The 14,495-nt window shown below is 27.4% G+C and overlaps 1 protein-coding gene across 1 annotated transcript; it reads right to left on the bottom strand.

Moving 5' to 3' along the window:
- Nucleotides 1-11,851: 11,851 nt before the first annotated feature.
- LOC131600564 (probable pectate lyase 4) lies at nucleotides 11,852-13,457 on the bottom strand. The gene is made up of 4 exons (XM_058872709.1): nucleotides 12,999-13,457; nucleotides 12,490-12,845; nucleotides 12,238-12,373; nucleotides 11,852-12,076 (listed from the first exon to the last, which is right to left on the bottom strand). Exons 1-4 carry the CDS (start codon nucleotides 13,455-13,457, stop codon nucleotides 11,852-11,854), a joined length of 1,176 nt encoding a protein of 391 aa, XP_058728692.1.
- Nucleotides 13,458-14,495: the final 1,038 nt, after the last annotated feature.

The raw sequence follows: 14,495 nt of genomic DNA, 5'->3' as shown, positions 1-14,495 counted from the left end.
CATTAAAAAGAGTATATTACAATGATTTATTTATTACCTAAAATACTAAGTTTGCAAAAATCTTATTTCCCTCGTACGTACTTCAAGCAACACATTCAATTTAATCATGCTTTTCTCCTAGAGTTTTCAAAATGGGCACGGCTCATAAGTCCTATATTTTAGCACGAGTCAGATTGAAAAAAGTATAAAAAAATACAACTCTATCTTTTTGGATCAGCCCATCAAACCTGTGTTTTTTATAGGCCGGGCCGACCAAACAGGCTTCGGAATGACCCACTAAAAATAATAATTTTCTTAAAAAAAATTAAAAAATAGATTTTGTTATTTTTGTAAGGGAAATTGAACTAAAATATTTTTTTTAAATGAAAAAAAGCCCCAATAACTAATATGGTGCAAAATAATAATAATATATGAATTACCAATAAAATAAAAATAAATACACAAATAAAATTAAAACGCAAAACATAAATAACAATCTTATTAATTAAAGTTATTTTGGAGCCAAAAATTAGGGATATTTGAGTAATTTTATTATTATTTAATAATTTTATTATTATAACCAATAAATACATTTCTATTAATTTTTAATAACTAACCACTGCTTCATTTTTTTAAAACATATAATGGCTTTTTTTAAATTAATTTTTAATCATCAACTAACAACAAATAGTCACATAACTTCTCCACAAGCCCACTCACCCATTTATTCATTTCCTGTTACCCCATTAACCAATATATTTATTTATTATTAATATATAAAAAATTATTCTGATAAATAGTAATAAATTAACCATTCACTTTCAAAGTATATAACCCTCACGTCTTTACTTTTTATGTGCAGCATTTGCATCTTTATAATTCACTTCATGATCATACTCTTGTTTTCATTGCTTTTAACTTTCTTTTATTTTTATTTATTTGCTAATGATGGTATGTTTTATTATTGTTGTTTTTCTCTGTTTCAGATCATCATCTATCAACTTCATCCGAAGCATTTTATGTTAGAGGATTTAAGCATTGTTTCTATTATTAGATCATCTCTCACATAATAATATATATTTTTTTTTTAAGCAAGATGGTATTAATAGGAGAAATAAGGGTTTCCAATCCTGTTACACTAAAGGCGGAGATAAACAAAAATCCGCCGAAAATAGATTACAAACCAAAATACAGTTAAGAGAGAAACAACAAAGGATCTTTTGTAACCTCATAGAAACTATATATTGGATGCGTAATTTCTCCACAATACGACCACTTCCATAACAAAGATTTGATATTCCAAACCGTATTATCAACAACCCAACCTTCATTTCAGAAACAAAACCCGTTCCTAGTCAACCAAAATATCCACAAAATAGCTAACCATATCACTCCACATTTTCCATCTTTGACTTTCTTTTTTTTACAAAAGAGATACCAATCCATAAAGCTAGATAAACATTCTTCTTCCACACCATTCTCCGGTTTCCCAATCCACACCGCTATTTCTCTCCACACCACCCTCACCTTGTCGCACTTGAAAACAGAATGGTCACAACTTTCCGGAATAACACCACAAAAAGCGCACAAAGAATTTTCTATAGACAAAGTAACGCCCCTACACGCCAATAAATCCTTTGTTGGTAGCCTATTAATTAATAGCCTCCAACCAAACGCCTTAATTTTGAAAGGCACTTGAATCTTCCAAATTAAATCCTTAGCTCCTTCATATCTATTAAGAGGACCACGAGGGTATCTATAACCGGCCATAAAATCATAACAAGAAGCAACGGAAAACAAACCATCAACCGACCCACTCCACTTAAACTTGTCTCTTCCCTCCTTCAGACCCTCGCGGCCTAACAACAAAGAAAGGAGCAAGCCGTGCTCGGACCCCACCACCGAATCGGTGTCAACGCCCAAACTCACCCCGAAACTCCCCCACTTCCATACTCCGTCTACCCAACCACCCATACAAGCCACCGCCACCCTCTTCAAAGAAGAGACCGAAAATAGCCTAGGAAAACGGTCCTTAAGGCTAAAATCGTCTAACCAACAAGATTCCCAAAACGGGGTGGTACAACCGTTCCCAATCACTATCCTACTCTTCACCTCTATCGGATCCTCCACCAGAAAATTACCGATCGATATCAGATCTTTCCACCACACGGAAGAAGAAGAAGAAGATGGAATAGAAGAAGAGTTAAGAAAAGAAGACATACCTCCACAAAAGGAATTCATAACCAAATCACCGTACCGAGTTTTTAAAACATAGTACCAAGGCGCTTCTTCTCCTACTAAAATCCTCCACCTCCATACCCTTCCCAGGGCCGGCCCAACATATTTGGAGGCCTAAGGCGAAATTTAAATGTTTTTTTTATAAAAAAACCATAATATAGTCTATTTGAGAGTATAATATTTATGATTAATGTTAGTTTTTGTTTTATATAAACAATAATAGAGTTTTAATAATTTAAGAAAAAAAGCAATGTATTAAAATTATATATAGTTTTAATAATTTATTTTTTACATAATTATAATGATTATAGAAGCATTGATGCATATGAGGTTGAATTAGAATCATACTATTTTTACTTTTGAAAATGTTCAATTGTAAATAAAAAACATACTTTTTAATTAAAATTTAAAATAAAATAAATTTGAATTTTATTAAAAATTAAATATATAATTTTCAAAACACTGTGTATATTAAATTAAACAAAATAGAATTATAGGTATTACATAATTATAATGATTATAAAAGCATTGATGCATATGTTTAGTCTTAGGTTGAATTAGAATCATACTATTTTGTGATGTAAGGTATCACATAATTATAATGATTATAAAAGCATTGATGCATATGTTTAGTCTTAGGTTGAATTAGAATCATATTATTTTGTGATGTAAGGGGTATTGTAACTCCTAGGTTAATCGTTGTGTAATCATTTCTTTTGTGGGCATTCGTCCTTCCTATTATAAAAAAAAATAAAATAGAATCATACTATTTTTACTTTTGAAAATGTTCAATTGTAAATAAAACACATATTTTTTTATTAAAATTTAAAATAAATATGAATTTTATTAGAAATTAAATATATAATTTTCAAAACACTGTATATATTAAATTAAACAAAATAGGATTATTAGTGTGAGGTAGTGCAAGTATACACCATGTAATGTGTAAAAATATATAGGATCTGTGTCGAACCATAGAAATATTTAGGATCTGAAAAGTATTTCCTCATAGTATCGAACCATAGAAATATCGCCCCATGAAAAATTACAATACCACTTCGCTAACTTGTATCTTAATACTTCTACAAGGATCATTTACAAATTATTTAAAAAATAGGCCTATTTTTTTTAGCATGTGAGGCCTAAATAAAAGTCCAAAATTATGAGGCCTAAGGTCATTGCCTTACTCGCCTAGGCCTTGGGCCGGACTTGACCCTTCCTTCTAGCTTTTTGATTTGACTAGCCTTTTAAAACAAATATATAATACCTTCTGATACATTCAGAAAGAGAAATGGAGCCAACGGGCCGCCTTGGCGAAATCCTCTACCTACTTTGAAGTTTGATGTAGGACTTCCATTTATTAGAACTGACATCTATAATATAAGAAAATAAGTGGCTCTGGTTTTTACAAAATTACCCATCCTTACTTTTTGTACACCTATTAAAATTGTTGGTTTTTTGGTCTATCCACACAATTGTCCATTATATCTTAATATTTTATTCAACTATATTATAACTTATTTTCACCATTCTTTCTCTCTCTTCACCTTTTTAGTTTTCTACCATAATCTCTCTATACTTCACTTACTCTTAAAAAAAATGATATTTATGATCCACAAAATTTTAATAAAAAATAATATAAGGGAAAAAATTATTATTGATCTAAATATTTTTGTATACAAAAATTTACTATTTATTCAGATATTTTTGTAAATGATACCTAAACATAAATAATATTTGTATCAGAAAAATCTATTATTAATCTAAATATTTTTATATAAGAAAAATATTATTTATGATAAAAAAAATTATTCAAAAATGGTATAGAGGAAAAAATCTATTATTGATCTAAATATTTTTTATCCAAAAATTTACTATTCACTCAAATATTTTTATAAATGATATCTAAACAAAAATAATATTTGTATACGGAAAAAATTTATTATTGATTTAAATATTTTATATACGGAAAATGATATTTATGATGCAAAAAAATTTATTCAAAAATGGTATCCAGAAAAAATCTTTTATTGATCTAAATATTTTTATATACGAAAATCTACTATTGATATAGATATTTTTGTAAACATTACCTAAACATAAATAATATTTGTATACGGGAAAAATCTATAATTGATCTAAATATTTTTCTATATGAAAAATGGTGTTTATGATCCCAAAAATTTTAATTCAAAAATGATATGCGGGAAAAAATTTATTATTGATCTAAATATTTTTATATACGAACATTTACTATTGATCCAGATATATTTATAAACGATACCTAAACATAAATAATATTGTATACGGGAAAAAATCTATAATTTACCTAAATATTTTTCTATATGAAAAATAGTATTTATGATCCAAAAAAATTTAATTCAAAAATGGTATACGGGAAAAAATCTATTAATGATCTAAATATTTTTATATACAAAAATTTACTATTGATCCAGATATATTTATAAAGGATACCTAAACATAAATAATATTGTTTACGGGAAAAAATCTATAATTGACCTAAATCTTTTTCTATATGAAAAATAGTATTTATGATCCAAAAAAATTTAATTCAAAAATGGTATACGGGAAAAAATCTATTAATGATCTAAATATTTTTATATACAAAAATTTACTATTGATCCAGATATATTTATAAACGATACCTAAACATAAATAATATTGTATACGGGAAAAAATCTATAATTGACTTAAATATTTTTCTATATGAAAATTAGTATTTATAATCCAAAAAAATTTAATTCCAAAATGGTATACGGGAAAAAATCTATTAATGATCTAAATATTTTTATATACAAAAATTTACTATTGATTCAGATATTTTAGTAAACGATACCTAAACATAAATAATATTTGTCTACGGGAAATTTTTTTTATTGATCTAAATATTTTTCTATATGAAAAATGGTACTTATGATCCAAAAATTTTAATTCAAAAATGGTATACGGAAAAAAGTCTATTATTGATTTAAATATTTTTATATAAAAAAATTTACTATTGATTCAGATATTTTTGTAAATGATACTGAACATAAATAATATTTAAATACAGGAAAAATCTATTATTGATCTAAATATTTTTATATACGAAAAATGGAATTTATGATCCAAAAAAAATTTATTTAAAAATGATATACGGGAAAAAATCTATTATGAATCTAAATATTTTTTTATACATAAATTTACTATTCATTCAAATATTTCTATAAATGATACCTAAACAAAATTTATTCAAAAATGGTATATGAGAAAAAAATCTATTATTGATCTAAATATTTTTATATACAAAAAGTTACAATTTATCCAAATATTTTTGTAAATGATACCTAAACATAAATAATATTTGAATACGGGAAAAAATATATTTTTGTCTACATATTTATATATAAGAAAGATGATATTTATGATTCAAATATTTATGATCCAAGAATGATATAAGAGGAAAAAAAATTATTGATCTAAATATTTTGATATACGAAAAATTTATTATTGATCTAAATATTTTTTCATTTTAAATATTCTATTTAAAATAAATATATTATGTAAATAAATGCGCGTATCAGACCAGAACCCGTGCGTATGCACGGGTTTGTTACTAGTTGATATGTTAAAGATACACTCTTTAATCCATTTCATCAATCTTAGGAATAATCCCATACACGCATCATGGGATTGAGGAAATCCCAAATGACTCTATCATATGCCTTCTTGAATTCGTTAACATTAGTAAGCATTTATCCTTTCTCTTTTTTGCTAAATCTATCACCTTGTTAATTACCACAACTTTATCTAGAATCTTCCTCCCAAGTAAGAATGTTTACTGATTTTTTGACATGATATTGGGCCCGTTTGTTTTGCCTTTTTTTAAAAATGATTTTTATAGTGTTACAAAATTTTGTGAAAAAATTTTTACAAAGAAATTTTTTATAAAAGCTTCAAATGAAAATTTTGTTTGAATAGTTATTCTTAAAATGTGATTTTAGGTATTTCATCTATTTATGGGAAAAAAATTTGGATATCAAAATTTTAAAAAATCACTTAATTTTGAAGCTATTTCAAATAGATTTTCATAAAAATCATTTTTGAAATACAACTTTTTGAAAAAATTATAATTTTGACTAAGTTTTGGTCTTCAATTATGTATGTTTATGTTATAGGATGTCAAATTAAGTGTTTTATTTTAGAAAAAACGAATATAAAAAAACTTGTAATATTTTAAAAAACAGTTTTAAAAAATCTATTTTTAAAAATACAAAGAAAAAATCCATTTTTTTAAAACTGAAACAAGCTGGCCTATTATTAAGTACCTTCTTTAGTCTTGATGGCAATAATTTAGCAAGGATTTTGTATACGTATCCAGTTAAACATATTGGCATATAATCATCCCGCCCCAGACTTTTGTTGTCATCACAACTCTAAACTACTACTTTTATTTCTTCCTCTGAAATTGATAATGTAAGAAAGTCTCTATCTCCTTGAGTTATATGTTGAATGTCAGTTTTGTTTAGCATGGGCCTTTTGCGTTTGGTTTCTCCAAAACAGTTGAAAAAGTGGTTTTTAATTTCATCCTTGATGTTGCTCACCCCCTTCTATCAATTAATTTTCTTTCTTCATAGTGATGATTTTGTTTGATCTATTTCTACCCTTTAGGAATTGTTGAAAATACCTATTATTAGAGTCTTCTTCCATGGTCCACTTCAACCTTGATTTATGTCTTATTAACTTTCTTTGTGGTTAATATACTCCCAAAATTGACTAGAGATCATTTTTGCGTTGCTTGGAGCACCATAGATGCTTATGGCTATAAAAGAGGTTACATCAATTATATTTAACTCCTCCACCAAATTTACAATTTTTAGCTCTAACATCTCAAATGTCTATGAATTTCACTTTTTCAATTCCTCTCCGAGTCTCTTCATTGTTCATTTAAAAAATGAAATTATTTTTACCCAAAGAATCACATTTCTTCCATACATTTTCAACGACACAAATTATTTATGATCTAGCTAGAAGTTGTAAATTTTTAATGGTTTGGGCCCCAATTCAACACTGCACACATCAACCACACTATGTAGTGATCTAAGATGTCTTAGTTGTACTTAAGTGACATAATATATTTTAGGCTTAAATGCACTTTTAATCCATCTATTTTGAATGCACTTTTAATCCATCTATTTTGATGATTTAAAATATTCCCTCCCCTCCCTTCCCCTAATAAATTATGAATTTTAATTAAGTTTTTTAAGATATTAATTAATTAATTAAAATCAGTTACTTTTGGGCTTCTACCCCATTATGTCTCAACATAGCCCAATATGCAAGATGCCAATTAAAAGACTATTGATTAGATATTTAAAATTTAACCTTCTTTGTTGAAAAACCAATGTGGAACTTTACGAGAAACAAAACCAACATTGCAACACTGCAACAAGAAGAAGCCATGGAAATTTCATCCTTTTTAACCATAATCCATCTTTCTTATACACTTCAAGGAACATCAATTGGAGTATCATGGATAATACACGTTTGTTTTTGTATGTTGTAGTGTTGGTTATGTTTCTTACATTTCAATTCAATTTAATTCCAATTACATACAGTGCAAAAAAAAAATCATACACTGATTCAATTTCAATTACATACATACATAGCAAAACAAATCATATATTGTGGTTCAATACACCACCTACATTTCAATTCAATTAATTTCCAATTTACATGCAGAGCCAAACATGTTCTTTGAATTAATTTGAACTCTTGAAAAGAATCTGTTCCTATAACCAAAATAAATATGTTAATGGAACCATTTAAGTTCATCTACTTATGTTATGTTAATATTTCAAGTGAAGTTGGAGATAGCACTCTCGATTTCTTGATGTTCACAACATGCTTTTATCTAGACTATCCCACCCAATCACAACATGCTTAAATCAGGAACAAAAACACAGTCTAAAACATTATATTGGAACAAACACTCATCTTCTGTTTCAGGGAAAAAATATTACCCATAACCGCTTTAATATATCACTGATTATAATACGTAGTGTGTGGCAAGTTCTTTCAATCTCTATTGTATATATCATATTTATAAAAATAAATTTGTTGCCACTTTAAGATGGACATAAAATGGTTTTTGGCCTTAAATCCAAAACTAAAAAACTGAAAGGAATATTATACTCCATATACCTACAATTATATTTTTACCTCTACAGAATCTTTAAAAAAAGTGACATTTACCCTTTTTAAATATAGAGTTTTTCACCCCCTACACAAGTTTTATGGATTTCTTTAAAATAGGGTTTTAGGAAATTCACCCATTCTTATTCATGAATAAACCTAAGTTTTTGTAGGACAAATTGTTTATCAAATAATTTATCAAATAGTTTGTAAAAAATACTTTTGAAACTTCACTTATGACTTATTCATGGGTAAACTTGTTTAGATAACTTAAAAATAAAGATTTTTGAAAATTCAAACGTGATTTATTAGTGGGTAAAATGTATGTTTTTTGTGGGCAAAGTTATGCATTGAAATACTTTTTTTTTGTCAAGTAGAATAAGTGAGATATTGCAGTTTGAATCTATGACCTTGCACTTAATGTCTCTACACAACTACCAATTAAGCTGTCTTGATTAAAGATGAGTTTTATTTAAAATTTGAAATAGACAAGTAAAATTCATTTTAAGAAAAAGGCTAAATACCCTTTTTGTCCTTTAAGTATACCTCGGGGTACATTCTGATCCCTTATCTTTAAAAAGTTCTAAAGTGGTCCTTTAATTATTCAAAAAGGTCCACGTTAGTCCTTTCCGTCCATTTTTTCCAAACGGCGTCAACTTTTGCTTAGGTGACATCCTACATGTTTATTACTAAATTCCACGTATTATTTATTTATTTTTAATTTATATTTATGTTAAACAATATCTTGATTATTATCACTAATAATTGCAATTTCTCCCAACTATCATTCTATCTTAATATCATATTAAAGCATATTATATTTTCTTAATATCACATTAAAACATATTATATTTTCTTAATATCACATTAAAGCATATTATATTTTGTTATTGTTATTTCTAATAAAAAAATAGTGACCCAGAAATAAAGAATGAAGACAGCCTCTTCAACCACAAGACTTCAATAGTGACCCAGAAATAAAGAATGAACACAGCCTCTTCGTCATCATCGTCGCTATTTCTTTGTCTTTTCTTTTCTCATATTTATCCTCTATGTCAATTTTCCTAAAATTTGGTAAAATATTGGAAATTTTGATGAAGATAAAACAACAATCCATTTGAAAAATCTGAAAATTTAGTATTTTGTATTAAACGCAAATCAAACCCTCAGCCCCAAATCAGTTTTTGAAAATCCGGGTTTACAGAACCAAGCGGAAGATTTACGGAAAATCAAATGAATTAATTCGTACCTGTGTTCATCTTCATCTCAATAAAACCCCAAATTCAGTTTCAACATCATGAACCCTAAAGCCCCAAATTTAATTTCAAATCCAAACAGTCCATCACCACTAACCTTCATCACCGGACCACCACCATACCCATCTCATTTCCGACCACCACCGTACCCATTGCATCCTCCCACCACCGGACCAACAACCTTCACACCATTGATGTTGTTCATAGTTAAACACAAAAGAAGAATTTCTGGGTTTTAGAAATTGTGGGTTTTTAGTTTTCTAAGGAATATCTTCTCCCACTGATGCTTTATTGAAAATTTCTAGAGATTTAAGGTCACTTGTGAATTCTTGAGGTTGAAGATACAAATTGTCACTCTGCAAGAAGATGAGGAAGATAATGATAAAGATGTGTGGTCTTTTTTTTTTTGGTAAAAAAGTTGTGTGGTCTGTAACAAAACAAAATATATTTTTATTAATGTGACATTAAAATGTATTTTATTATTAGGAATAAAATTTAATAAAGTATAATCTAATAGTTCGTTAAATTGAAATCTCCAAAATAAATAAAATTTTAATTATTTTATTAACATTAAAACAGAGTTATTGGATGTTTAGTTGCCAAGTGTCTTGCATCCAAGATCATAAATGGAATAATTGCATGGTCCTTTATTCATGTTATATCCATATCAGCATAAAATAATGTCACCTAGATTTTTTTTCTGACTTTGACTAACGGAACCAAACGGAAGGACAAACGTGGACATTTTTGAACAATTAAAGGATCAATTTGGAACTTTTTAAAGATGAGGGACCAAAATGGACCCCGAGGTATACTTAAGGGACCAAAAAAGGTATTTAGCCAAAAAAAAAAACACATGCAATAGGGTGCACGACTTTTAAATCCCAGATAATATATTTCAGGATTTTTTTTTTATATTCCAATGTATAATTGTATCTCCCAAAAAACATAAATATATCTAGAGTAAGTCATACGTAAATTTCAAAAAAATTTATGATATGTTATGCGATAAACAAATTTACTCACGAAAAATATAGATTTACCCACATATAAGTCATAGGTAAAATTCTGAAAATCTTCTTTACACATTATCAAGTAAACAATTCAAAACACACGACTATTTAGTAAGCAATTTTATCCACGAAAACTTTAGATTTACCCACAAATAAATCACAGGTAAATTTCCGAAAAACTTGTTTGAAAGAAATCCAAAAAACTTGTGTAGGGGTGAAGAAATCTATATTATAAAAGAACAAATACCATTTTTTAGGTTTTGTAGGGGTAAAAGTATAATTATAGGGGTATGAGGTATAATATTCAATTAAAAGAGTGTTATCAAAAGCCTCCTTTTTATCCGGTATGTATCTCATATAAGATTGATCTTGTCTATACAAGTTGTTTGGTTTCTCACTTGGGTTGAGACAAATTTGTATTTCAATTGATATTATTGTTCTTTGCTCGGATGGTTCGATTTTTTGAGGTTATATATATTTGTCCACCCTTAAGCACCCTCCCAACAAAACCATAAAACTAAATAAAAGAAAATGAAAATAAAAAATGAAAATTCATTATAGGCTTTTAACCATGTTAAAATTTAATATGTCTGAAGAATTTTTGTTAGTAATTTACCCAAATATTATTAATATGACATATAAATAACATTAGTATCACGACTAACAATAGAGATATTGCATCAATAAACATATTGGTTTTTAGGCAAAAATATTTTTTCCTAGTTATATTTTTGGGTTCAGATTGGTCCCTTAATTTTTTTCGTGTCACCGTGATCCTTTAACTTTCAAAATGTTTCATCTTAGTTTTTTTTGTCTAATTAGCAACGAAAAAAATTTGAAATTGGTCACTAAATCCGTCTCTACTTAGACAAAAATGTCAAAAATGAAACGTTTTAAAAATTAAGAAAACGAAAAAAAATTAAGTGACCAATTTGAACCTAATGATATAGTTAAGGGATTAAAATAAATATTTTGCATAGTTTTTATTATAGTAATACTAATATATTCATACTTGTGTATTTAATTTACAAGAATTGAGAATATAAATGTTTGATACAATAGAGTTTTCTTATATTTAGTGGAGAATTCCTGATCAATTATTTTTGAATTAAAAATCCATACGAGTAATGTACAATGTGGTTCAAGATTACTCTTACACACATTTTTTGTTCAACATATAAAGGTTTTACTACATTTAAATGCGCCTGATGATCTTGTCAATGATCTAACATATTTAACATCAACAACTTTAAAACTTTGTTCTTTACTATAATTCGGCTTTGGCACACGTCCACCTTTTGTTATCGCAAAAGAGGCTCCATTTTCAAATGCATCTCTTACTGAATGAAATTCCCATTGGTTCCCATTTTTTTGACCAATGTTTCTCCATGTTACCTACACACATTATATAATTAGCAAAATATCTATAAACGTGAAATAATTTTATTTATACATTAGTGCACTAACTCAATCATGTGATTCACTATTAGTTGAGCAAATACATTTTCATTAATCATTAACTACTTGAAGTCAATTTTCAATAATTAAACATATACCTCTTTACTCCCAACTTTTGGTGCGATGAAGCGGTTGGCCTCACTTTTTAGACTAGGTCCCATACTTCCACCAATGGCATATTGAACCCATCCTAAATAAAGATTGTTGGCTGCATGTGCATATCCATGACGAATCCTGCACAATTTATTTTACCAATAAAAAATCAAAATTTTATAATAAATTTAGTTTTTATATTTAAACTTCAAGACTAAGTTCTTGTACAAAAGCATCATAATTATGTAATTAATTACCTAGGCATTCGTTGATTGCAGTTAGGTCCAAAATGATTGTACACAACAGTAACTTTCATGTTTCTGTCTCTCACGTACCCATCATCATGACCAAGAAGCATAACCTTATCTTGTTTTCTAAACCAATTATTAGATATAGTCACATTACTAGAACCTCGAGTGACATCAAGAAGACCATCTTCACAATTATAAAGTGTATTATGATCAATCCAAATTTTTGAAGCAGTAACCAATCTTATTGCATCTCCATCAACGGGACCCAAATGAATTACCTTTCCATTAGGCCCCATCACCATCCCCGGGGCTTGAGCTTTGCAGTGATGAATTCGAATACTATGAATGATTATATTGGTGGCCTAGAAAATAATAGAATATTGTTACTAATGTATGAAACAAGGCTCATATTAAAAATATCAAATTAATGACAGAAATTTAGATGGAATTCATTTTTAAATCATTATTTTCCATACCAATTTTTTCCTAATAATATCTATGTATTGAGTGATTACCTTGAATATCATTAAACATGCATTGTTAGCAATATGGATATTGACACCGCGACCATCAATGGTAGTGAAACTACTAATGAGAAGGGGTTTCACAAGTCTAATGTTCATGTCCTTTTGAAATGTGATCCATACTTTACCTTGAATTACAGAGGCTCCATATCTCAATGTACCGAATTTAGGGTTTATAGGGTCATCATTTGGATCAGTAACTTTATAATGTACGAGGTCTTTACCAATATTGTTTGTCATTTTTCCAGCATAGCCTACAGAGCAAGTCGCTATATGTTGCCTATGCCTCCTCCATTCAGGATTTGGCCTCCAACAATGATCAATCATGTTCATATTCAAATCCATTAACTTTGATTGTTCGGCACAACTGAGTTTTAGATTGAAAATGATAACAATGAAAACAACCAAAAAAAAATGCCATAGGACATAATTGATACTTTGAGATACCATGATGTAATATAATTATCCTTGATAAATTCCAATTATAAGGAAGAAAAAGAGATATGAGAAATTAAAATGATTGTTGGTTTATATTGAAGAGGTATTAGTATTATGATATGATTATATAGATAAATTATATTCGAGTTAGTTAAATTTGTTTTGAGAAGTCGGTTAAATGAGTGTCCCATATTAAAAGAAGTTATGAATAACAACAAAGAATGAAATTTAGCAACTTCAAAATCTTAACTTCGTGTTAACTATCTAAATTTAGATAATAATTATAAGTTAAATTATTAAATCTAACATACAACAATATTTTCTAGTAGAACAAAAAACAAACAATGGAAATTTTCTTTTCTAGCATTTAACAAACATATTATAAAACATTTTAAAAATTTTAGGCTTAATTGTAAATTTGGTCCCCCTATTTTCATTTTTTTTAGTTTTGATCCATCTATTTTAAAATTCGGATTTTTGGTCCCTAAATTTCTTTTTTTTTCCTTTCGGATTTTAATCCCCCTTCTAATTTAAAATCAAATTTCAATGACCTCACATCCACTTTATGATGTGTCACTGCCACATTTGCAATAACTAGATTATTGGCCTGTGCGATGCACGGGTATTTTAAGATTGAAAACTATAATATTTATTAAAAGTTAATATTTTATTATTATTATTATTATATTAAATAAGTTACTATAATAATAATAATAATAATTAATATTATTATTATTATTAATGTTAATTTATAACAATTACATTACTATACCATGATATTTTCTATTAATATTATATTATTTTTATTTTATTTTTTATTTTCATTTTTTATTACAATAGTTTTGTTTTAATGACTTATTATTATCACTAAAATATTTATTATCAAATTAAAATTGTCACTTAAAAATCACTACATTCTCATATGTTTTTAGTATCTCTTAAAATGACGTGATCATTATTTAAATAAATAATCTAAATAAAAGAAAATATATTATTAATGGTATACATAATTTTGTAAATTTTGAGGTATTGAGATGTTATTGTCATTAA

This window comes from Vicia villosa, linkage group LG4 (assembly GCF_029867415.1).
Source record: "Vicia villosa cultivar HV-30 ecotype Madison, WI linkage group LG4, Vvil1.0, whole genome shotgun sequence".
Classification (NCBI taxonomy): Eukaryota; Viridiplantae; Streptophyta; class Magnoliopsida; order Fabales; family Fabaceae; genus Vicia; species Vicia villosa.
Note: the sequence above shows the minus strand (reverse complement) of the source record. Positions and strands in the feature narration are given on the sequence as shown.

Coding starts and splice junctions, on each gene's coding strand:
- LOC131600564 (XM_058872709.1), bottom strand. CDS start 13,457: ATGGTATCTCAAAGTATCAATTATGTCCTATGGCATTTTTTTTTGGTT. Junction 12,846..12,998: donor CATGTTTAATGATATTCAAG/GTAATCACTCAA, acceptor ATTATTTTCTAG/GCCACCAATATAATCATTCA. Junction 12,374..12,489: donor TGCAATCAACGAATGCCTAG/GTAATTAATTAC, acceptor TAAATTGTGCAG/GATTCGTCATGGATATGCAC.